Source organism: Macaca nemestrina, chromosome 7 (genome assembly GCF_043159975.1).
Source record: "Macaca nemestrina isolate mMacNem1 chromosome 7, mMacNem.hap1, whole genome shotgun sequence".
Taxonomy (NCBI): domain Eukaryota; kingdom Metazoa; phylum Chordata; class Mammalia; order Primates; family Cercopithecidae; genus Macaca; species Macaca nemestrina.
In genome coordinates this window covers 100,702,900-100,727,305 of record NC_092131.1, presented here as the reverse complement: position 1 = coordinate 100,727,305, position 24,406 = coordinate 100,702,900, and the positions used below count along the sequence as shown (strand labels likewise).

General features: G+C 53.6%; 2 protein-coding genes across 25 annotated transcripts in view; both read left to right on the top strand.

The window, feature by feature from the left end:
* The first annotated feature begins 12 nt into the window (after positions 1–12).
* Positions 13–19,176, top strand: LOC105488287 (unc-45 myosin chaperone A). Of its 2 annotated transcripts, none has more exons than XM_011752190.3 (20): positions 13–144; positions 346–507; positions 747–783; positions 1,082–1,257; positions 4,827–4,919; positions 5,408–5,575; positions 7,578–7,746; positions 8,047–8,217; positions 9,932–10,103; positions 11,318–11,618; positions 12,513–12,607; positions 12,862–13,003; positions 13,375–13,515; positions 14,370–14,497; positions 14,708–14,774; positions 15,213–15,326; positions 15,556–15,671; positions 17,998–18,115; positions 18,224–18,379; positions 18,531–19,176. In XM_011752190.3, exons 1-20 carry the CDS (start codon positions 139–141, stop codon positions 18,786–18,788), a joined length of 2,790 nt encoding a protein of 929 aa, XP_011750492.1. In that variant the 5' UTR covers positions 13–138; the 3' UTR covers positions 18,789–19,176. The 2 variants fall into 2 exon arrangements, with proteins under 2 accessions (XP_011750492.1, XP_024650654.1); XM_024794886.2 differs by having other exon boundaries at positions 66–189.
* A 774-nt stretch (positions 19,177–19,950) lies between these two features.
* The window catches only part of LOC105488284 (RCC1 domain containing 1), a 37,317-nt gene continuing 32,861 nt past the window's right edge, over positions 19,951–24,406 (top strand). For 10 of the 23 annotated variants that reach the window (XR_011626134.1, XR_011626135.1, XR_011626138.1 and 7 more), the window contains exons 1-3: positions 19,978–21,787; positions 22,063–22,453; positions 22,554–22,675. Coding sequence is in view for 2 of the 23 variants with exons in the window: in XM_071100647.1 (XP_070956748.1) it covers positions 21,622–21,787; positions 22,063–22,453; positions 22,554–22,675 (679 nt within the window). In the remaining 21 variants the exon portion in view is untranslated. Of the gene's footprint in view, positions 21,788–22,062; positions 22,454–22,553; positions 22,676–24,406 lie in introns of all 23 variants that reach the window. The other 13 variants (XR_011626145.1, XR_011626144.1, XR_011626140.1 and 10 more) reach the window with 8 other exon arrangements.

Genomic DNA, 24,406 nt, shown 5'->3' with positions numbered 1-24,406 from the left:
CTAACTCTTTAGCCCTGCCCCTCTCTGACTCCACCTCCGACGCAAGAGTGGGGCGGGGCAGCTCCCGGCAGCGTCCGGAGCCAGACTCGTCCCGCCCCAGAGACTGCGCCTGCGCGGGCACGGGACAACCTCTCCGCGATGACTGTGAGTGGTCCAGGGACCCCCGAGCCCCGGCCGGCCACCTCCGGGGTGCGTACCCAATCCCCGCGCCATCACCCCTTTGCACCCGCCCTGACCATCCCAGGCCTCCTTCTCACCATCCATGAGGCTCGTGCCTATCCCTCCTCTTCTCCAGGGCTCTGCCCCGAACCCCCTCCGACGTTTCCGCCCCCTTTCTCTCTACAGGCCAGCTCAGTGGAGCAGCTGCGGAAAGAGGGCAACGAGCTGTTCAAATGTGGAGACTACGAGGGCGCCCTGGGGGCCTACACTCAGGCCCTGGGTCTGGACGCGACGCCCCAGGACCAGGCCATTCTGCACCGGAACCGGGCCGCCTGCCACCTCAAGCTGGTGAGGGAGCCTGGCGCTCTTCCCCTTGCCTGCCGGGCCCCGGTTCGCCCATCTCAGCTGATGCTTGGGCCCCAGCTGGGAATTCAAGCTCCCAGGCCATCCCCGCTTGCCAGATGTCTTTTGCACCTCAGCGTGAAGGGGGATCGGGTGACCTTGGACAGCGAGAGTACCCCTGCTGCCTGGTTAGTGCCCCGAAAGGGAGATGACCATTCTTTCAGGCTCCTGTCTTTCTCTTACAGGAAGATTACGACAAAGCAGAAACAGAGGCATCCAAAGGTAGGGGAATGGTGGACCCTCGTGTGGAGCTGTAGGGCTTCTGTGGTGGGCAAGGACTCTGGGACCGCTGCACCATCACATTCTCCTCCTTTGGCCCCAGAGACACATCTGCCTTCTTTCTTTCCCACTGCCTCGGGCCTTTCCTTTTCTGCAGCTACCCTCACCTTTTCTGAGGCTGAAGCACCGAGCCCCACATTCGTCCCCCTACCTTCTGGCCTTTCCTCGAGATCTTTCCCTACTGCTCTTGCCTGGAGATGGTGGCCTCATGGGTGCTGACAGCGCTCCTGTTTGTGCTCAGCCATTGAAAAGGATGGTGGGGATGTCAAAGCACTCTACCGGCGGAGCCAAGCCCTAGAGAAGCTGGGCCGCCTCGACCAGGCTGTCCTTGACCTGCAGAGATGTGTGAGCTTGGAGCCCAAGAACAAAGTTTTCCAGGAGGCCTTGCGGAACATCGGGGGCCAGATTCAGGAGAAGGTATGTGAGTGACCCAGAGAGGTGGAAGCTTGACTGGTGGTGGTGAAGGGATCTGGGCCAGGGGTGCAGACACAGTTCTCCAGACAAGAGATACTGATGGCAAGTGAACATATAGAATTCTGGTTAACCTTGCCTGTGGCCAGGGAAAAGCAAATTAAGATGACAGCGTGTTACTGTTGATTTGGAGGTCTGTTTGGCAGACATTTAAAAGTTTGTATACTTTTCAAGAAGGAGAGAGGCAGACACATCAGTGGTGAGGCTGGTACAGCTCTTTTGGAGAGTACTTTAGCATATCAAATTTGAAATGAGCGTATCTTTTGATCCCATATGTTTACTTCTTGCTGTTTCTCTCACAGAAACCTTGCCCACATGCACAAGTAGACATGTGTATGTTTATTTCAGCCTTTTTTTGTAGTAAAAGCTTGGAACTTGCCTCAATGCCCAGCCATAGAGGAATGGCTGAATAAATTGGGTAATGTCCTTACTAGAGACTCTTACATAGTTACTGAGAATGGGTAGATACACACATATTGAAATGGAAAGCTCTGGGACACTTGTTGAATAAACAAAGCAAAATAGGCAGGGCATGCTGTCTCATGCCTGTAATCCCAGTGCTTTGGGAGGCCAAGACGGGACGATCACTTGAGGCTAGGAGTTTGACACCAGCCTGGGCAGCATAGTGAGACCCTGTTGCTACCAAAACTTAAAAAGTTAGCTGGGTGTGTTGGCACACCCTTGTAGTCCCAGCTACTTGTGAGGCTGAGGCAGGAGAATCCTTTGAGCCCTGGATTTTGCAGTTACAGTGAGCTATGATTGTGTCACTGCACTCCAGCCTGGATGACAGAGTGAGGCCCTGTCTCTTTTGAAAAAGAAAAGAAGAAAAATATATGATAACACATATAGTATTATATCATTTATGTTAATGATCCCCTGCATAGCAAAATAATGCTGTATTTTTTCTGTGGGTACACTTGGGTATATAAATACAAAGGAAAATATTTAATTTAATTTATTTATGTATTTATTTATTTATTTTTTGAAACAGAGTCTTGCTGTGTTGCCCAGGCTGGAGTGCAGTGGCGTGATCTCAGCTCACTGCAACCTCTGCCTCCCAGGTTCAAGCAATTCTCCTGCCTCAGCCCCCCAAGTAGCTGGGACTGGGACTACAGGGGCGTGCCACCACGCCCAGCTAAGTTTTTGTACTTTTTTTTTTTTTTTTTTTTTGAGACGGAGTCTCACGCTGTTGCCCAGGCTGGAGTGCAGTGGCACAATCTCGGCTCACTGCAAGCTCCGCCTCCCGGGTTCCCGCCATTCTCCTGCCTCAGCCTCCTGAGTAGCTGGGACTATAGGCGCCCGCCACCGCGCCCGGCTAATTTTTTGTATTTTTAGTGGAGACGGGGTTTCACTGTGGTCTCGATCTCCTGACCTTGTGATCCGCCCGCCTCGGCCTCCCAAAGTGCTGGGATTACAGGCTTGAGCCACCGCGCCCGGCCAGTTTTTGTACTTTTAATAGAGACAAGGTTTCACTGTGTTGGCCAGGATGGTCTGGAGCCCCTGACCTCGTGATCTGCCCACCTCGGCCTCCCAAAGTGCTGGGATTACAGGTGTGAGCCACTGCACCCAGCTGAAAATATTTTATTTTTAAAATTTATTTTTATTTTTATTTTTTTGTTTATGTATTTTGAGACAGGGTCTCACTCTGTCACCCATGCTGGAGTACAACCTCTGCCTCCCAGGCTCAAGCGATCCTCCCACCTCAGCCTCCCAAGTAGCTGGGACAATGCGTGTCACCACGCTCGCCTAATTTTTATATTTTTGGTAGAGACAGGGTTTTACTGTGTTGCCCAGGTAGCTGGTCTTGAGCTCCTGGGCTCAAGGGATCTACCCACCTCAGCCTCCCAACTTGCTGGGATTATAGGTGTGAGCCATGGCACCGGGCCAAATATGCATTTTTGTTTCTTTATTTTTTCAGGAAAATATTTTATTTTATTTATTTATTTTTTTGAGACTGAATCTCACTCTGTCGCCCAGGTTGGAGTGCAGTGGCGTGATCTCAGCTCACTGTAAGCTCCACCTCCTGGGTTTACGCCATTCTCCTGCCTCAGCCTCCAGAGTAACTGGGACTACAGGTGCCTGCCACCATACCCAGCTAATTCTTTCGTATTTTTAGTAGAGACGAGGTTTCACCATGCCAGCCAGGATGGTCTCGATCTCCTGACCTCATGATCCACCTGCCTTGGCCTCCCAAAGTGCTGGGATTACAGGCATGAGCCACTGTGCCAGGCCTAGGAAAATATTTTAAAAGATATACATCAAAATGATAACATTGCAACCCCTAGGGAAAGGAATGGGATTGAGAGGACTTTCCAAAGGAGACTGCATCACCTGTTCATATTTTTTTAATAAAGAGAAGTTGTATAAAATATATATGTTTTTAAATTAGGAGAAAAGAATCTAAAGACCATTATGAACTATAACCAAGCTCAAATTCACCAGATAATTTGATGTTAAAACGCTGACACAGTGGAAGCAGATAACATGATGGCAGACACCTCACTGAAATGTTGAAACCTGGGAAAGCAAATAGGTTTTCTCTCTCAGTGCCAACTCTGATTGGCAGTGGCTGCCCAGAATCCTATGTTGAGAAGAATTAGGAAGCAGATTGCCTGAGCTGAGCAGGGGAACATGCCATGACTGGTTAGTCATGGCTGCCATGGGTGCGAGAGAAAAAGGCAGGTGGCCCACATGCTAGGCTTGTGCCACCATCTATGCCCAGGACTCTGGGGGGTGGGGGTAGGCCTAGAATGATCTTGCCCATTCAGATTATTATTATTATTGAGACAGAGTCTCACCCTGTCACCCAGGCTGGAGTGCAGTGGCAGGATCTCTGCTCTCTGCAACCTCTGCCTCCCAGGTTCAAGTGATTCTCCTGCTTCAGCCTCCTGAGTAGCTGGGATTACAGGCGTCTGCCCCCACACCCAGCTAATTTTTGTATTTTTAGTAGAGACGGGGTTTCACCACGTTGGCCAGGCTAGTCTCGAACTCCTGACCTCAGGTGATCCGCCTGCCTCGGCCTCCCAAAGTTTTGGGATTACAGGCGTGAGCCACTGTGCCCAGCTCAGATTATTTTTAAAACAGTCCAAAGAGATTTCTGGAGCTAAAGGAAGTGTTAGCAACTACCTCACAATCTGCCAGCTCCCTGGCAGGAGTTATAAATGCTCAGTTCAGTGCCATGGGCAGCCCATTCACACTGCCACAACGTAGATGGCACCACTGTGAGTGGGTTGCTTTGTAGCTGACAGGATGCCTCCCCTCCCGAAAGGCACTACAGCATGGGCGCTTCCCCTGCTGCCCAAGCAGGAAATCGCTCAGAAAGAAAAACAACTGCGGGAAATTTAGGAGGCACTGCCAGGCATGTCTCTTCCTGCCCAGGGTAGCTAGGTGCTAGCCCTGAGCCTAGACATCTTCACTGTGCCTCCCAGCGTGAGGAGCCAGAGACAAATGAATAGGGAATATGATGTCTCTGGCCAAGAGCCATGATTTCTTCCATGCTTTGTTGGTTTGTCTAGGTGCGATACATGTCCTCGACGGATGCCAAAGTGGAACAGATGTTTCAAATACTGTTGGACCCAGAAGAGAAGGGCACTGAGAAAAAGCAAAAGGTATAGGCCCCGGGCTGAATCAGTAAGTGAGCTCCCACAAGAGCCACCCATCCATAGTACCCTTCACCCATGTAGGCCCCAAAAGCCCCTGCTGCCCTGCTCTGCAGCTCCTCCAATCGTGCAGCTGGGCTCATGGGGCCTGGATGGGAGATCTGAGGGTCTGGGGCTTTAGCGTGAACCAAGGAGTTCACAGAGTGCCTTGCTGGCCAAGCCCTGTGCCAGGAGCTGGGTGTACGGAGGTAACTGAGGCACTGTCCCAGCCCCTCAGGCTGTGCTGGGGACTCATTTGCTCTAACCATCAATTCTGAGAGAAGGCTCTTCCCTCTACTTACAGAGGAAGCTAAACTTCAAAGAGGTTATTTTTTGGCCATGATCACTCAACTGTGAAGTGGAAGCAGTGAGGTCTGGGGCTCAGGGCCCCTGCTCACCAGTGCTGCGTCCTATGCCACGTGCAGTGTCAACATTATAATGTACTTCCTTTGACGTAGGCTTCTCAGAACCTGGTGGTGCTGGCCAGGGAGGATGCTGGAGCAGAGAAGATCTTCCGGAGCAATGGGGTTCAGCTCTTGCAACGTCTGCTGGACACGGGAGAGACTGACCTCATGCTGGCAGCTCTGCGTACGCTGGTTGGCATTTGCTCTGAGCATCAGTCACGGGTAGGTGGAGTGGAGAGGCTGGTTACTGCTTCAGTCCCTTTGTCTGTCCATCCGTCCCTCCGTCCACCTATCTGCTCATCTGCCTATCCACTCATCTACCTATCCATCCATCCATCCACTCTTCCACCCACCCTCTACCCCTTATCTTATTCTAAAAAGACCTTAGGCCAGTCATGGTGCCTCACACCTGTAATCCCAGCACTTTGGGTGAGGCAGGTGGATTACTTGAGGTTTCAAGACCAGCCTGGGGGACATGGAGAAACCCCATCTCTACTAAAAATAAAAAAATTAGCCAGGCGTGGTGGTGTGCACCTGCAATCCCAGCTAGTCAGGAGGCTGAGGCACGAGAATTGCTTGAACTCAGGAGGTGGAGGTTGCAGTGAGCCGAGATGATGCCACTGCACTCCAGCCTGGGTGACAGAGCGAGACTATCTCAAAAAAACAAACAAACAAACAAAAATAACTTAAGGCAGAGTACAAGGAAATACGTGTAACAAGAGAGAAAAAATAAAATGGGGTGAAAAAGACCAACATAAATTAGGATGAAGTGGGGCTAGCAAGAGCAAAAACAGTCCTGGGGTACCCCAAGCACTTGCTTTGTGGGGGGCTTACAAGTGTGAGCCCCAGCTTTCCTGCAGCCAACTCCCAAAAACACATTGGTCATTGACTCCTTCAGTGTCCATATGGCACAAGCAAGCTCATTGCCCAGAAAAGGGCACTTGTCCTTGCTCTAAAGATCAAATTGTCATTTCCTCTGGAGCAGAGAGTCCTCATAGTGAGTGATGTGGTCAGCGATGTCACCACTGCATCTTTTTTTTTTTTTTTTTTGAGACGGAGGCTCACTCTGTCGCCCAGGCTGGAGTGCAGTGGTACAATCTCGGCTCGTTGCAAGATCCGCCTTCTGGGTTCACGCCATTCTCCTGCCTCAGCCTGCCGAGTAGCTGGGACTACAGGCATCTGCCACCACGCCCGGCTAATTTTTGTGTATTTTTAGTAGAGACGGGGTTTCACCGTGTTAGCCAGGATGGTTTTGATCTCCTGACCTTGTGATCCGCCTGTCTCGGCTTCCCAAAGTGTTGGGATTGCAGGCGTGAGTCACTGCGCCTGGCCACCACAGCATCTCTTTACCATTGAGACAGTGACCAGACACGTAGGGCTTGGCCCCAACATGATTCTCAGCACGGATGGTGGTGGCCCAGCATGGACAGTTCAGCAAGAACAGTCCTGCTCCTGGGCCAGTGTGGTGAAGTCCACATCCCCCTCTTACCTGAGCTGGCTTGCTCCAGGGGAGAGGGAACCAAAGACTAGACCCTTGGTTGCTTTTAGGGGAGCCCACAATTCCTAGATAGGAGTGGAACTGTGAAATAGTCAATGAAATCTCTTTAGGCTGAGCTTGGGCTGCATTCTGGGTCTCACAAGGCTAAGATTGGTAAAAGCATATGCATTCTGTTCCCTCCTGCCTTCTGGTCCATCCCAGTTCACAGTCTTGGCCAAGGACACTCAGCTGCTAAGTGGAAGCAGTCAGGATCAGGGCTCAGTGGACCAAGCAGGCCTTCTAGGGTTCTCCAGCTTAGAAACGGGGTGGAGAGGTCTCATGGGCCCATTCCGTGCACATTCACATCCCCAGGGTGTGGAAAGAACCTCAGGATTTAGATTGGGGAAGAACTAGACCATTAAGCCTTGTGGTCAGGTAGCTTTGTCTAGGTTTAGGTCTTTTTCTTGGGGAGACATGAGCTAAAGCAACTGCTCCCAGGGCCACAGTATACTGTGTCTTCTCTGGCACCAAGGAGAGGTAGTAGGGCATTGCTCTGGAATGTTTCCTTTAGGAAGTCTTTCTAACAAAATTACCCTGGGTCACGCCATCTGTTCTGTCTTGGTTTCACCTGGAGCTGGGCCTTCCACCCAATTCTCTCCTTCTGGCCATATTCTCTAACTTACAGTTAGGGATATCTGTGGCTGCCCTTGACCAACTGGAAGCTTCTGTCCACCTCTCCCACCGCAGACAGTGGCAACCCTGAGCATACTGGGAACTCGGCGAGTAGTCTCCATCCTGGGTGTGGAAAACCAGGCTGTGTCCCTGGCTGCCTGCCACCTACTGCAGGTTATGTTTGATGCCCTCAAGGAAGGTGTCAAAAAAGGATTCCAAGGCAAAGAAGGCGCCATCATCGTGGGTGAGTGGAAGCAGGTCTGGGGTCTTTTGGATGTTACTGTCATGGAAGGGATGGGGCTGAGCCAGCCAGGCCAGTTTTTTGGGGACTAGAATTGGAGCTGCAGGTTGTTTGGAATACGGTTTGGTGACATTATTTTACTCTAGATTCTCAGCAGCCAAGGTGTCTCAGGACAAAGCTGGAGCTCAGTCTGGAGCCTGGGATGTGGATCCCCCCTTCCCTGTGTCTCCCTGGTTTGTTGAAGTTCAAGGGCCAAACAGGGCTGGGCTGCTGTGGAGCCCACTGATGTCTTCTTGTTGCCAGATCCTGCCCGGGAGCTGAAGGTCCTCATCAGTAACCTCTTAGATCTGCTGACAGAGGTGGGGGTCTCTGGCCAAGGCCGAGACAATGCCCTGACCCTCCTGATTAAAGCAGTGCCCCGCAAGTCTCTCAAGGACCCCAACAACAGCCTCACCCTCTGGGTCATTGACCAAGGTAGGTGAAATAGTTCACAAAAACTTGCTTGGGCAGCTGAAGTTTGTTTATCCTTAGGAGTAGTAAGAAAAGTTGTGAGTGGGGCCAGGCATGGTGGATGATGCACTTTGGGAGGCAGGGGGTCACTTGAAGCCAGGAGTTTGAGATTAGCCTGGGCAACATAGCAAGACCCTGTCTCTATGAAAAATTTAAAAAATTAGCTGGGCATGGTGGTGTGCGTCTGCAGTCCTAGCTACTCCAGAGACTGAGGTGGGAGAATTACTTAACCCTGGGAGGTCAAGGCTTCAGTGAGCTATGATTGCATCACTGCAGTACAGCCTGGGCAACAGAGGGAGACCCTGTCTCAAAAAAAAAAAAAAAAAAAAGAAGAAAAGTTGTGATTATCTCCAGCCATGTGTCTGCACTGAAGTGTGTCCTTTGGCCCAGGAGGATGCTGGAACTGAGAAGATCTTCCAGAGCAATGGGATTCAGCTCTTGCAACACCTACTAGACATAGGAGCTACCCTTAGGGGGCTCAAAGTTAGACTCTTCTATCATATGTGTGTGCAGATACATGCACATTGAATGGGCCTGCAAGCAGGTTAGCAGAGAGGCTGGATTAGCTTTCTGTATCTTTTTTTGTTTTGAGATGGAGTCTCACTCTGTCGCCCAGGCTGGAGTACAGTGGCACGATCTCAGTTCACTGCAGCCTCCGTTTCCCAGGTTCAAGCAATTCTCCTGCCTGAGCCTCCCGAGTAGCTGGCATTACAGGCACACATCAGTATGCCCTGCTAATTGTTGTATCTTTAGTAGAGATGGAATCTCACCATATTGGCCAGGCTGGTCTCGAACTCCTGACCTCAAACAATCCACCCACCTTGGTGTCCCCAAAGTGTTGCGATTACAGTCATGAGCCATTGCGCCTGGCCCCTTTTTTTTTTTTTTTTTAGTGAGCATGTATTACTTCCATACTTAGAGGAAAAAATAAAGGTAGATATATCAATTCATCTCTCTTTTCCCCTAAAACATAAATAAGAGCTGGGTGCGTTGCTTCGTGCCTATAATCCCAGCACTTTGGAAGGCCGAGGCGGGCAGACCATGAGATCAGGAGTTTGAGACCAGCCTGGCCAACATGGTGAAACCCCATCTCTACTAAAAGATACAAAAAATTAGCCGGGCGTGGTGGCACGCACCTGTAATCCCAGCTACTCTGGAGGCTGAGGCAGGAGAATCGCTTGAACCCAGGAGGCGGAGGTTGCAGTGAACTGAGATCGCGCCATTGCACTCCAGCCTGGGCAACAGGGCGAGACTGTCTCAAAAAAAAAAAAAAAAAAAAAAAAGATAAATAAGAAAAGCTCTGCAAAGGCCCTGCATGAGCAGGGCCTTTCACAATGATCCTGTGAGGTGTGGATATTGTGTTCACAATGATCCTATGAGGTGTGGATATTCCTTTCCCCTTAGTTTTACAGATGAGGAACCTCAAAGCTCCAGAGCATTTGGCCCCAGGGGCAGGGTTGGCATGCAGGCCTCACTTCTGAGGTCCTTCCCGATCCTATAGCTGCCTCCCTTAGGTAGCAGATCAGCTAAGCAGATTCTCTGGGCTGCCCTGGACGCAGTTGTCAGAACTCTGTAGCCTTCTTGTCTTGCTTTTCTCCGCATCTCCTAGGAAGCCTCTTCCTTTTACTTGTAGGGGTTGTAACTAGTGTTCTAATTTCTAAATGGGGTGTCTTTTCAGGTCTGAAAAAGATTTTGGAAGTTGGGGGCTCTCTACAGGACCCTCCTGGGGAGCTTGCAGTGACCGCGAACAGCCGCATGAGCGCCTCCATTCTCCTCAGCAAGCTCTTTGATGACCTCAAGTGTGATGCGGAGAGGGAGAATTTCCACCGACTCTGTGAAAACTACATCAAGTAAGGAAGTCTGTTTCACCTCCTGTTGCCAGGGATTCCAGCAAAAAAGTTCTGACTCCTTGAGGAGGGGCAGAAATGAAAGGTTTCCAGCAGAAAGAGTAGGCTTAGGGAGGACTAGTTGGGGGCTGGACGAAGGGAAAGTGGCCCCAAGGCCCACTTCCTGTTCCAAAGTGGCCTCCCCGGGGAGGTTCTTTCTCAAATCAATGTTCCAGTAATGCAACAAATGCCATCAAGCACGTACTGGGTTTACCAAGCACTTCCTACGCATCTGTTCTCACACAGGTGAAACATGACAGTCCTAATTATTTTTTTTGAGACGGAGTTTCACTCTTGTTGCCCAGGCTGGAGTGCAATGGCACGATCTCGGGTCACCGCAACCTCTGCCTCCCAGAGTTCAAGCAATTCTTCTGCCTCAGCCTCCTGAGTAGCTGGGATTACAGGCATGCGCCTGTGAGGTCTCGAACTCTGACCTCACACCTGAGGTGATCTGCCTGCCTTGGTCTCCTAAAGTGCCGGGATTACAAGCGTGAGCCACTGCGCCTGGGCAACAGTCCTTATTCTTAAATGAGATTATAGGCTGGGCGTGATGGCTCACGTCTGTAATCCCAGCACTTTGGGAGGTGGAGGCAGGTGGATCACCTGAGGTCAGGAGTTCGAGACCAACCTGGCCAACATGGTGAAACCCCATCTCTACTAAAAATAAAAAAAATTAGCCAGGCGTGGTGGTGGATGCCTGTAATCCTAGCTACTTGGGAGGCTGAAGCAGGAGAATCGCTTGAACCCAGGAGGTGGAGGTTGCAGTGAGCCGAGATCACGCCATTGCACGCCAGCCTTGGGGACCGAGTGAGACTCTGTCTCAAAAAAAAAAGAAAAAAAAAAGAAATCAAAGGAACTTACAGCTGTTGAGGAGAAAACTGATGATAAATTATGAAATAAGCAGAATCATTTCAGAGCTTAAGTCCAGGAAGGGACATCAATGGTGATGTGGGAGTAACCTGTGTTAGATACTATGTCAGGGAAGGCTCGAGTGAAAGTGTCGATAAAGAAAATCAGCCACTGTTGTCCAGGTGGAAACGTCCTAGTCCTCCCATTGGCAACTTTCCTGCTGTTTCTGCCCAAGTAGTGCAGGTGCCTGGCCAGTGGAGGGGAAGGGAGGAAAGAAGAGTCCCTTTATGTTGGCCTTGGTGTGACAGCTGTCACCCTGTGCCCCTCAGGAGCTGGTTTGAGGGCCAAGGGCTGGCCGGGAAGCTACGGGCCATCCAGACGGTGTCCTGCCTCCTGCAGGGCCCGTGTGACGCTGGCAACCGGGCCTTGGAGCTGAGCGGTGTCATGGAGAGTGTGATTGCTCTGTGTGCCTCTGAGCAGGAGGAGGAGCAGCTGGTGGCCGTGGAAGCTCTGATCCACGCAGCCGGCAAGGCTAAGCGGGCCTCATTCATCACTGCCAATGGTGTCTCACTGCTGAAGGACCTATATAAGCGCAGTGAGAAGGACAGCATCCGCATCCGGGCCCTGGTGGTGAGACGGTGGGCCTGGGGTGGGTGGGCAGGCAGCCAGGCAGGGGTCCTGGTCCAGCTGGTATTGCAGGGTGCGGTCCCAGCACACTCTAGATGAAAATAAGGAATATTGTAATTCTAAAAAAATTAGCCAGACTTGGTAGTGCATGCCTGTAGGTCCAGCTACATGGGAGGCTGAGACAGGAGGACTTGAGCTCAGGAGGTTGAGGCTGTAGTGAGCCACCCATGTCACTGCACTTCTGCCTGGGCAACAGAGCAAGACCCTCTCTAAAATGAATGAATGAATGAATGAATGAATAAATGAATGAGATTCTGGGCCTTGTTGTGGCCAGAGACGTGGGCATGGCTCCTCCCACCACAGGGCTTAAGGCTGGGCCTACAGGGGTCATGCAGCGTTCCCGGGAACTGGTGGTTTGGGGGTTTGGGGACTACCTGGCCCTCCATGAGCCTGTTGTGGCTGTGCACCCTGTGGAAGCTGGTCTTCCTCCATGGGGCACTCAGTCCTGGATTTCTCCATCCCATAAGGATTTTGGCTGTGGCTGAAGCACGTGTCCTCTCCCCACACACCTCTCCACTTCACCTGCAGAGGGCTTCTTTGTGCGACGTGGAAGGAAACAGAGCCATTCTCAGTGTGGCCTGGGAAGGGGTTGGGCCCATGACGGTCCAGTGGCCAGCACGTCAGTGTCTGCAGATGCTGTGTCATGCGGCCACCCACTAGCTGATTTTGCTGCCACATGCTCTAGGTGGTGGTCTGAAGGGAGAGGGTGCTGATTTGTCTGTGTAGCCTCCAGCGGGCCATGGCAGAGTGCCAGGGAGGGAGTCCAAGCCAGGTATGGAGGAGCTTAGCTCCTGCCTCCTTCCCCAGAGGCCAACTGGTCTTGCCCTCTTCCTCCAGGGACTCTGTAAGCTTGGTTCGGCTGGAGGGACTGACTTCAGCATGAAGCAGTTTGCTGAAGGCTCTACTCTCAAACTGGCTAAGCAGTGTCGAAAGTGAGTCGTCTGGCCTTGCTGTGGTCCCCCACCTGTGGGGATAGATCTTAAGACACGAGGGTCTGGGTGGGAGTTGGGGCCTCCTCCCTGTCCTGCTCTCAGGCTCAGGCAGGGGCTGCAGTCTGGATCCTGGTACGTGAACTGCTTCTATACATTGAAGGGATGCCCAAACCCTTGGTTTTTCCCCCTTGGCCTTGGTGTGCTCCTCCCTACCCCCAATCCTGAGGGTTGTCCACTATCCTGCATGTCCCCAGGTGGCTGTGCAATGACCAGATCGATGCAGGCACTCGGCGCTGGGCAGTGGAGGGCCTGGCTTACCTGACCTTTGATGCCGACGTGAAGGAAGAGTTTGTGGAGGATGCGGCTGCTCTGAAGGCTCTGTTCCAGCTCAGCAGGGTAGCTCTGTGGTTCCTGCTGTCAGCCTGGAGACACTGTCTAGGATTAGAGCTTATCAGGCTTTCTTGGCAGGGCTTGGCCAATGGGGTCTTTTGACTCCAGGGAGGAGGGCTGGTGACTGAGTGGCTTCTCCGTGTAGTGTGGGCACGTTGGCCAGCACCAGTAGTGTTAGCAAGGACGTTCTTCTTGGAGGAGCTGGGGAGGTCAAGTTTGTAAGCTCCCAAAATCTGGGGCCTGGGGAGCTTCCTGAATTCATCCTGTACCCAAGGGTCCCAGCTGAGGGTGGAACTGGGGGCCTGGGCCTGGACAGCATTTATCTGAGTGCTGCTCTGCCCCGGGATGCCCATGTGAATGCCTCTCTGTCCTGGCAGTCTGAGGAGAGGTCAGTGCTCTTTGCGGTGGCCTCGGCGCTGGTGAACTGCACCAACAGCTATGACTATGAGGAGCCTGACCCCAAGATGGTGGAGCTGGCCAAGTATGCCAAGCAGCACGTGCCTGAGCAGCACCCCAAGGTGAGGGGCCGCCAGAGGGGCTGGAGGGTTCCCCACCATGGGGACCAGCTAACCCAGGGTATCCACAGCAGAAAACCTCTTTCTCTTTTTTTTTTTTTTTTTTTTTTTTGAGACGGAGTCTCGCTCTGTCGCCCAGGCTGGAGAGCAGTGGCGCAATCTCGGCTCATTGCAAGCGCTGCCTCCTGGGTTCACGCCATTCTCCTGCCTCATCCTCCTGAGTAGCTGGGACTACAGGTGCCCGCCACCACACCCAGCTAATTTTTTTGTATTTTTAGTAGAGATGGGGTTTCATTGTGTTAGCCAGGATGGTCTTGATCTCCTGACCTCGTGATCCGCCTACCTCAGCCTCCCAAAGTGTTGGGATTACAGGCGTGAGCCACTGCGCCCAGCCAACAGCCTCCCTTTTAAGCCAGTTTGTTTCCCTTTGTCTGGCTGTTTTATTTATTTATTTTATTTTTTATTTTTATTTTTTGAAACGGAGTCTTGCTCTGTTGCCCAGGCTAGAGTGCAGTGGTGTGATCTTGGCTTACTGCAAGTCTGCCTCCCGGGTTCATGCCATTCTCCTGCCTCAGCCTCCTGAGCAGCTGGGACTACAGGTGACCACCACCAAGCCCAGCTTATTCTTTGTATTTTTAGTAGAGACAGGGTTTCATCGTGTTAGCCAGGATGGTCTCAATCTCCTGACCTTGTGGTCCGCCTGCCTCGGCCTCCGAAAGTGCTGGGATTACAGGCATGAGCCACCGCGCCTGGCCTGTCTGGCTGTTTTATTTCCCAGTTCCTCAACTGCTGCTGTGAGAAGGGTCCCACTTTCTCTGTGAGTCCAGGCCCCTCTCCTAAGCTGTCTCCTCCCCCAGGACAAGCCGAGCTTCGTGCGGGCTCGGGTGAAGAAGCTGCTGGCGGCAGGTGTGGTGTCGGCCATGGCGTGCATGGTGAAGACGGAGAGCCCTGTGCTGACCAGTTCCTGCAGAGAGCTGCTCTCCAGGTAAGCCAGCCTTGGTGGGAGCCAACCTTTCCCAACTCCTGAGCCTCAGGGCTGTGGATGTGGCTCCAGAGGGTGTAGGTTCCAGTGCTGTGGGCCTCTTAGAGCGACAGGGGCTGCCTGCCTGGCTGCCGTCCTTGCTGAGCCCAGAAGTGGAGCGTCTGCCTGCCAGAGTCCCAGAGCCGCCTGCGCACCACTGCCTTCTCCCCACAGGGTCTTCCTGGCTTTGGTGGAAGAGGTAGAGGACCGAGGCACTGTGGTTGCCCAGGGAGGCGGCAGGGTAAGCTGGTTTACTCCCCTCTTCCTGATGGCTGAGCCGTCAGCCTATAAAACATGACTCAGCAGCTGCCATGCTAGAGCTGGGTGTTAGATGTGGGACAGAAAAACATTATTCATGGCCAGAGGAACATTGTCCCGCTGAGAGAGTGACACGGAAGCGGGCAGGCTCCTTGGCCCCTCCACACTGGTGGCTGTGAAGGTCCTAGGCTCTACTATTCCTTTGTCTCATTTACCTCCATGGCCCTGATGCCCAGCACAATCCATGTCCAGCCCTTATGAGGTGTTTCAGGAAGTGTTTGGGTGCAGAGGGTCTGCACAGGGAGTCAAGCCTGGGGAGAGGGAGGAGGGTAAAGGTGGGACGGTCAGGGACTGGGGGCCTGATGGTTGGGGTCTTACACTCCCAGGCATGTCCTAAGCAGTGACGGGCTTGTTCCTACAGGCACTGATCCCGCTGGCCCTGGAAGGCACGGACGTGGGGCAGACAAAGGCAGCCCAGGCCCTTGCCAAGCTCACCATCACCTCCAACCCCGAGATGACCTTCCCTGGTGAGCGGGTGCGTATCTTCCTGCCCCGTCCTTTCTTCTCCCTCTGTCCCTGATGGCCTGTGGGCTGGGCTGTAGCTCCCCTTTGGGACCAGCAGGAAGTTTCAGCTTTGCCAAACCCTGGGGCAGGGAGTTCAGCCTGAGACAGCAGTACTCTCTTAGGGGTGGGCTCCTCCCTGCAGGGTTGGTGGGGCTTGTGGGGCCTGCAGCAAGTACCCGACAGGTGGGTGCATGTTGCAGATCTATGAGGTGGTCCGGCCCCTTGTCTCCCTGCTGCACCTCAACTGCTCAGGCCTGCAGAACTTCGAGGCGCTCATGGCCCTAACAAACCTGGCCGGGATCAGCGAGAGGCTCCGGTAAGGTCCCTTGGGATTGTGGGGCCTGGACCAGGCATCAGGATTTGGAATATCCCCCACAGCGGTTTACACAGTGGGAAATGCTCCTCGGTCATTGGCTTCTGTGAGCCTCACAGTGACTCCTCTGCATCATTAGAGAGGAGGAGACAGGCCGAGAGGCATGGCATGGCAGACTCTAGAGTCAGACTGCCTAGCTTCCCTGATTGCAAATGGGTAACCTCAGGCAAGTTATTTAACTGCTCTGCCTCAGTTTTTCCTTCTGTGAAATGGGATGATTATAGTACCTACCTCATGGCATAGTGATGAGGAGAATAAAATGAGAAAATACACTTAAAAGTACTTACTACATGGGTACCTGGCCCCTAGCATTGTGCCATATCAGCATGTTTTAGTTTTTTTTTTTTTTGAGACGGAGTGTTGCTCTGTTGCCCAGGCTAGAGTACAGTGGTACAATCCCAGCGCACTGCAACCTCCACCTCCCAGGTTTAAGTGATTCTCCTGCTTCAGCCTCCTGAGTAGCTGGGATTATAGGCGCACGCCACCACGCCCAGCTAATTTTTGTATTTTTCTAGAGACATGGTTTCACCACATTGGTCAGGCTGTTCTAGATTTCCTGACCTTGTGATCTGCCCACCTCAGCCTCCCAAAATGCTGGGATTACAGGCATGAGCCACTGCGACCGGCCAGCATGTTTTAGTTTTATTACTAACTGTGACTTTGAATATATTACTCATTACTTAGCCCGTTTCCTATTCTGCAGAACAGTAGTGATGATGATCACACTAGTACCTTTACCGTAGGGCCATGGTGAGGATTAAGTAAGATGATCCAGGTGCCTGGTCAGGGTAAGTACTCAGATGAGGCCGGGCACGGTGGCTCACGCCTGTAATCTCTACACTTTGGGAGGATGAGGCAGGAGGATCACTGGAGCCCAGACGTTCAAGCCAGTCTGAGCAATGTAGTAATACCTCGTCCCTATTTAAAAAAGAAATTAAGGAGAACATCAGGAACAATAGCTAATGGATGCTGGGCTTTTAATACCTGGGTGATGGGATGATCTGTGCAGTAAACCACCATGGCACATGGTTACTTATGTAACAAACCTGCACATCCTACACATGTACTGCTGAACTTAACAGTTGGAAAAAAAATTAGCAAGGTGTGGTGGCATGCACCTGTAGTCCCAGCTACTAGAGAGGCTGAGGCAGGAGGATCACTTGAGCCTGGGGGATCAATGCTACAGCAGTGAGCTGTGATCATGCCACTGTACTCCAGCCACTGTACTCCAGGGTGACAGAGTGAGATCCTGCCTCAAAAAAACACAAAAGCAAAAACCCTCAAATGTTAGGCGTTAGCCTCACCATCACAACCACCCTGGTCTTCTGCCTCCTAATTTTGAGTATTTTCCACAATCCTATGCTATTTCCCAGGCCTGGTTAGAAGGCTAAGAAGCACTGTAGTTCCTGTCTGGTGCAAGAGGGTCCTTGGACATTGCCAAGAGAAATCCTCAGCCCAGGACTTGATTGCATGAGGGTGTGGGTGCAAGGGTGGAGCGGATGTAGAAACTCTGATGATGCTGCCTGTGTTAGTCTGTTCTTGCATTGCTGTAAAGGAATACCTGAGACTAGGTAATTTATAAAGAAAAGAGGTTTAATTGGTTCATGGTTCTACAGGCTGTGTAAGTATGGCATCAGCATTTGCTTAGCTTCTGAGGAGGCCTCAGAGAGCTTTTTCTCATAGTAGAAGGCAAAGCAGGAGCAGGCACGTCACCTGGTGAAAGGAGGGGGAAGAGACAGTGGGGGGAGATGCCACACACTTTTTTTTTTTTTTTTTTGAGATGGAGTCTCCCTCTGTCATCCAGGCTGGAGTGCAGTGGCATGATCTTGGCTCACTGCAACTTCCACCTCCTGGGTTCAAGTGATTCTCCTGCTTCAGCCTCCCCAAGTAGCTGGGACTACAGGTGCGCACCACCACGCCCAGCTAATTTTTTTTTTGTATTATTAGCAGAGACAAGGTTTCACCATGTTGGCCAGGCTGGTCTCGAACTCTTGACGTCAAGTCATCCGCCTGCCTCGGCCTCCTAGAGTGCTGGGATTACAGGTGTGAGCCACCACACTCGGCCGAGATGCCACACACTTTTAAACAACCAGATCTCATGAGAACTCATTATCACGAGGACAGCACCAAGCCATGAGGGACCCATCCCGTGACCCAGTCACTTCCCATCAGGCCCTACCTCTAACACTGGGGATTACAGTTCAACATTAGGGTTAGAAGGGACAACATCCAAACTGTATCCCTGCTGCTTCCTCCTGTGGCCCTGCAGGCAGAAGATCCTGAAGGAGAAGGCTGTGCCCATGATAGAAGGCTACATGTTTGAGGAGCATGAGATGATCCGCCGGGCAGCCACAGAGTGCATGTGTAACTTGGCCATGAGCAAGGAGGTAAGGGTTGATCCAGGTGCTCATGACAGGTGGGGATGCAGAGGTACCTGTGCCCTGGCTGGGCTTTGCACCCAGCTGACTTGGTCCACTCCCCACATCTGGCCACAGGTGCAGGACCTCTTTGAAGCCCAGGGCAATGACCGGCTGAAGCTGCTGGTGCTGTACAGTGGAGAGGATGATGAGCTGCTACAGCGGGCGGCTGCCGGGGGCTTGGCCATGCTCACCTCCATGCGGCCCACGCTCTGCAGCCGCATTCCCCAAGTGGTCAGTGCCTCTTCTCAGTGGGGGAGTGGGGACGGACCAGGAACTCCCAGCATGGTGGCAGCTGAAGGGGACAGTCCTAGGGTGTGTGGGTGTGTCCCTTGCCAAGTTTGAGCCTGTTGCTTGGGGGTCATATCTACCCTGTTTCTCACAGACCACACACTGGCTGGAGATCCTGCAGGCCCTGCTTCTGAGTTCTAACCAGGAGCTGCAGCACCGGGGTGCCGTGGTGGTGCTGAACATGGTGGAGGCCTCAAGGCAGATTGCCAGCACCCTGATGGAGAGTGAGATGATGGAGATCTTGTCAGTGCTAGCTAAGGGTGACCAGAGCCCTGTCACAAGGGCTGCTGCAGCCTGCCTGGACAAAGCAGTGGAATATGGGCTTATCCAACCCAACCAAGATGGAGAGTGAGGGGGCTGTCCCTGGGCCCAAGGCTCATGCACATGCTACCTATTGTGGCACAGAGAGCAAGGACAGAAGCAGCTTTGGCTGGTGGTGGCTGGCATGCCCAATACTCTCGCCCCTCCTCGCTTGCTGCCCTAGGATGTCCTCTGTTCTGAGTCAGCGGCCACGTTCAGTCACACAGCCCTGCTTGGCCAGCACTGCCTGCAGCCTCACTGCGAGGGGCCCTTTCTCTGTACTACTGTAGTCAGCTGGGAATGGGGAAGGTGCATCCCAACACAGCCTGTGGATCCTGAGGCATCCGGAAGGGCACACACATCAGCAGCCTCACCAGCTATGAGCGTGGCCTGAGCCTGCTGTCAGGCCTGCTCCTCCAATAAAAGTGTGTAGAACTCCACTGTGTGCCCTGTCCTTGGGCAGGGAGGGCTGCTGTGGGTGGGAGTCTCTGAGTGTGGATGAGTATGGGTGTGAGCTGGGCGTGGGTGAGTGTGCAATGGAGCTTCACAGTGGCAAAGCCACCTCCATGGAAGGAATCCAGTGGATTCCCCAACCAGGGCCCAATGAGTTGCTTCTTAATCCTATTGGAGGGACAAAGAGTAAGCCTAGGAAGCTAATCAATAAGAAACTCGCCAGATGTGGTGCCTCAAGCTTGTAATCCCAGCACTTTGGGAGACAGGCAGGTGGATCACTTGAAGTCAGGGGTTTGAGACCAGCCTGGGCAACATGGCAAAACCCTTTCTTTCTTTCTTTCTTTCTTTTTTTTTTTTTTTTTTTTTTTGAGGCTGAGTCTGGTTCTCTTGCCCAGGCTGGAGTGCAGTGGCCGGATCTCAGCTCACTGCAAACTCCGCCTTCCGGGTTCACGCCATTCTCCTTCCTCAGCCTCCCGAGTATCTGGGACTACAGGCGCCCGCCACCTTGCCCGGCTAGTTTTTTGTATTTTTTAGTAGAGACGGGGTTTCACTGTGTTAGCCAGGATGGTCTCGATCTCCTGACCTCGTGATCCGCCCGTCTCGGCCTCCCAAAGTGCTGGGATTACAGGCTTGAGCCACCGCGCCCGGCCAAAACCCTTTCTTTATTAAAAACACCAAAAAAAAAAAAAAAAAAAAAAAAAATGAGCAGAGTGTGGTGGTGTGCATTTGTAATCCCAGCTACTCGGGAGGCAGAGGCTGCAGTGATCCAAGAGCGCAGCCTCCCGAAGTGTCGCCTGGGCGACAGAGCCAGATCCTATCTCAAAAAATATTAAACTATCCTAATAAATCTTTTAGGGTACAGACTCCCATATGCTGGGCCTTCAACACTTTTGTCTTTATATTGGAAGTCGTCTGTGGCCTCTGCGGAGAGGGCGCTTGGGGGGTTGGGATAGGTGGCCAGCTGAGCCTGGTTGAAGGACGGTTTGGGCCGCGCCCACCACCCTAGCCTGTTTCAAGGAGGGGTAAGCCCAGCGTGAGGCTCATTGGCTCGACAGGGGCACGTGATGGGTTCTGAGCCAATCCGTGGAAGGTAAAAGCTGCTTCCTGTTTGGGCATCTGTCCGCCGCGGGTCTGCTTTTGAGCTGCTGCGGTCCCGGACTGAGGTGGGTGGCGGGGTCCGCCCGTCTTGGGGGTCACTCCTCGTCAACCCTTTAGCTCGGGTCTTAATGAATGTCCTCTCGGCGGTTCTAATCCGAACTCTACCCCCCCGGGTTCTTGCAGGGGCGGGACCACCTGGTCCAACCTCTGCCTTGGTCCAACGCCTCCCGGAGGTTTCAGTCCATTTCACAGACCGGGCGTAGGCCTTGGGACCAGAGCGGCCCTCGCAGGGAGGTGAACAGGGCTGCGGCCGTCGCGCCCCGGGCAGCGACGTCACCGCCCTTGCCGGGGATTGGCCGCCTCGCGTCGCACGCCCTTCATACCTTTTCTCCCCGTGGCTGTCGGCGCCCGCTGGGCGGGAGGCCTATTCGGAGGCGGCAGCTCTGCGGCTTGGCGTTTCCTCCAAGGCTGCCCACCAGAAGGACCTGTCCAAGAGGGTGGAGGGCATAGGGTCAAGATCAAGGTCAGAGGCCCCATTAGGTTGGGAGAGGACACGGAAGGGGTTCTCTTCAGTAAGCTCATACTGTGTGTTTATCATGGCATGTACTCGCACCAAACCCTTTATTTGCATTTATTACACTTCTGTGAGGTAGGTTCAAAGAGCACCGCCCCCACTTCCCTTTGTAAACTGAAGAAAGGCAACTGGACTCAGGTTAATTGGCCAAGGTCACAAGACCCCGCTAAGTTGCAGAGGCACTGCCTCCCAAACGCTCTTCTGCGTTCCACTGTGGGGTGAGGGGCAGAGCACTGTGTGTGGAGTTCGTGGGACCTGATTTCAGTCCTCTGCCCGTCTCTGTCTAGCTATGAGTGTGTAAGGGTTATTTTCTCTGGGAATCGCCTCTGTAAAACGACCATTTTGGTTCCCAAGATTACATGGGATAAAGTGCCAGATGCTGGGAAGCTGCGGGACGGGGTGGGGGTGTCGGGGGCGCTCGGATCCTAGTCCAGTGCCTAAAGGACAGGCCGCTTCGTATCCACTTTGTGGCACGCTGAGCTTGAGCCAAAAGGGAGGACAGGGAAAGTGCCTCACTAAATATTTGAGAATCTTTGTAAATCCGGTAGGGCATTAGCTAGGGCGCCTGCTCAGCGAAACGTTGTGGCACGGACTCTGCCTTTGTGGTTAGGAGAATGATAGTTTCGCTATTTTATAGATAAGGCAACTCCAGCCCCTGGAAGGCCAGAGACTTGCCAGTGTCCCACTAGCGGGCTCTTTACAAGAATCTCCCTGGGCCCGCCGCAGCCAGGTGGCGGACTGAAGAGCGCGCTGCTGGGGCATGGCGGAGGAGCGGCCAGGGGCCTGGTTCGGCTTCGGTTTTTGCGGCTTCGGGCAGGAGCTGGGCTCCGGACGCGGGCACCAGGTGCACAGCCCTAGTCCTCTGCGGGCGGGCGTCGACGTCTGCCGCGTGAGCGCAAGCTGGAGCTACACCGCCTTCGTGACTCGTGAGCGCTCCCCGCCCCGTCCCCACTTATTCCAGCAGCACTCTCCAGTCGCCTCCCCTCACCGCTGTGGTCAGTCCAGGGTGTCTTCCCCATTCAGGCCGCCAGCCCCACATTCTGGGTTGGTCCCCAGTTCGGCCCCTTCCCAGGAACACCCCCCGACCCCGCCTCCATTCTGGCCACCCTGCCCCAATCTAGACCAGCCCCCAGCGCCGCCCCCAATTCTAGGCCCTCGGTGCCTGTCCCTTCCCCTCCCTAGCCCTCTCTCCGCCCGGCAGGTGGAGGCCGCGTGGAGCTGTCGGGCTCAGCCAGCGGCGCGGCGGGCGGCTGCAGGGACGCGTGGGCCTCGGAGGGGCTCCTCCTGGTGCTGCGCGCTGGGCCGGGGCCTGAGGCGTTACTGCAGGCCTGGGCGCCCGACTCGGCGCTGCGTGGGGAGCCCTTGTGGGCCCACAATGTGGTGCCCGAGGCCGTAGAGGAAGACGATCCGGGCGGTGAGGCCCAGATTGGGAGGTTACCCCTGTTGCCCTGCGCCCGTGCCTACGTGAGCCCGCGGCCTCCCTTCTACCGGCCTCTGGCTCCGGAGCTGCGGGCGCGCCAGCTGGAGCTGGGCGCCGAGCACGCGTTGCTGCTAGACGCGGCTGGTCAGGTGTTCTCCTGGGGCGGGGGCAGGTGAGCGGGGCCGGGGGCAGGTGAGGGCTGGTGATTGGAGAAGCAAGCGGAGGGGGTCCCCTTAATGTGACTGTAGCTGACGAGGGTCTCCCTTGCTTAGGCATGGACAGCTGGGCCATGGGACCCTGGAGGCAGAGCTGGAGCCACGGCTATTGGAGGCGTTGCAGGGCCTAACCATGGCTGAGGTGGCCGCGGGGGGCTGGCATTCTGTGTGTGTGAGTGGTGAGTGACTTAGTGCTTCTCCAGACGAGCTCATGATCTTGTGCAAACCTTCCTCCTCGTTTTCCAGTTTGGGTAGGTGGCCTACCCAGGCCTCCTTCCAAATTCATCCATCCATCGCCAGTCAGTTATGACTCCTAAATACCTCTCATCCTCGGCCTCCTCTGCTTGCACCATCGCCCACTCATACCTGGACTCTGAAGTTTGTTCCTAGCTTCTCTGTTGCTGGTCTCACTGCCCCTCCTCTCCTCTCCCCACCTGCTACCAGTGAGGACTGTCTTTTAACAGTGCTCCTGAGGGAGTATGGAGTGTGAAGGGGCAGCTGAGCCAAGGAGAAGGGAGAAAGCTGCAGTTGCCTAGGGGACCATGACATGTGGCACAGAGTGGACACTGGGGTGCCCAGCAGGTACCAGGATGGTGATGAGTGTGTCCATGTGGTGGTGCCACAGCTGGCCGGAGTGAGGAGTTTCACTTGGTGATCCAGGTGCAGCTCCTTCCTAGGCTGTTAAGAGTCCATGCAGAGAGGATGAGGCTGGGAACAGATGATCTTTGCCTGTGTCCGGGGCGCTCGATTCTGGCTGCTACTTAGATTACCTGGAATCTTAAAAAGCTACCAATGCCAGGGGGGCCGGGCGTAGGGGCTCACGCCTGTAATCCCAGCACTTTGGGAGGCCAAGGCGAGCGGATCGCGAGATCAGGAGTTCGAGACCAGCCTGACCAACATGGTGAAACCCCGTCTCAAAAAAAAAAAAATACAAAATTAGCTGGGCGCAGTGGTGTGCACCTGTAGTCCCGGCTACTCGGGAGGCTGAGGCAGGAGAATCGTTTGAACCTGGGAAGTGGAGGTTGCAGTGAGCCGAGATCATGCCACTGCACTCCAGCCTGGGCGACAGAGTGAGACTCTGTCTCAAACAAAAACAAAAAACTACCAGTGCCTGCTGGGTGCGGTGGTTCATGCCTGTAATCCCAGCACTTTGGGAGGCCAAGGCGGATAGATCACAAGGTCAGGAGATGGAGACCATCCTGGCCAACATGGTGAAACCCCATCTCTACTAAACATACAAAAATTAGCTGGGCGTGGTGGCATGTGCCTGTAGTCCCAGCTACTCAGGAGGCTGAGGCAAGAGAATTGCTTGAACGCGGGAGGTGGAGGTTGCAGTGAGCCGAGATCATGCCATTACACTCCAGCTTGGGCAACAGAGTGAGACTCAGTCTCAAAAAAAAAACAAAAAAAACCAATGCCTTCCCTGGCACCATATTCTCATGGAACCAGCCTGGGCTGGTTGCCAAGCTCAGGAAACCGTGGGCTGAGCCTGGCCACCATGGCAAAACCTCATCTTTGTACCAAAATATGAAAATGAGCTGGACGTGGTGGCTCGTGCCTGTGGTCCCAGCTACTCGGGAGGCTGAGGCTGGAGGATCACTTGAGCCGTGAGCGGAGGTTGCAGTGAGCGAAGATCATGCCACTGCACTCCAGTCTGGGTGACAGAGTGAGACTGTCTCAAAGAAGAAAACAAACCAACCCTGGGCTGGAGAGAAGAGAGACCAGAGGGCTGGAAACAACCCACTGAGATGCCCTGCACTCAAGGCCCAGAAGGAGTTTGAGGCCTTTAGTGTAGAGATTGAAGCATGGACGCATCCCGCCAGACTTCCTAGTTTCAGATCATTGCTGGGGCCCTGGGACCTTGGGCCTGGTACTTAACCCCTCTGTGTCGTGAATAAAATAGGGATCCT

Excerpts from the sequence above, each read along its gene's own strand:
- LOC105488287 (XM_024794886.2), top strand. The coding sequence starts at position 139 with ATGACTGTGAGTGGTCCAGGGACCCCCGAGCCCCGGCCGGCCACCTCC. Across the intron at positions 784-1,081 it reads AGAAACAGAGGCATCCAAAG|CCATTGAAAAGGATGGTGGG; the intron begins GTAGGGGAATGG and ends GTTTGTGCTCAG. Across the intron at positions 13,516-14,369 it reads TGCCTGAGCAGCACCCCAAG|GACAAGCCGAGCTTCGTGCG; the intron begins GTGAGGGGCCGC and ends CTCCTCCCCCAG.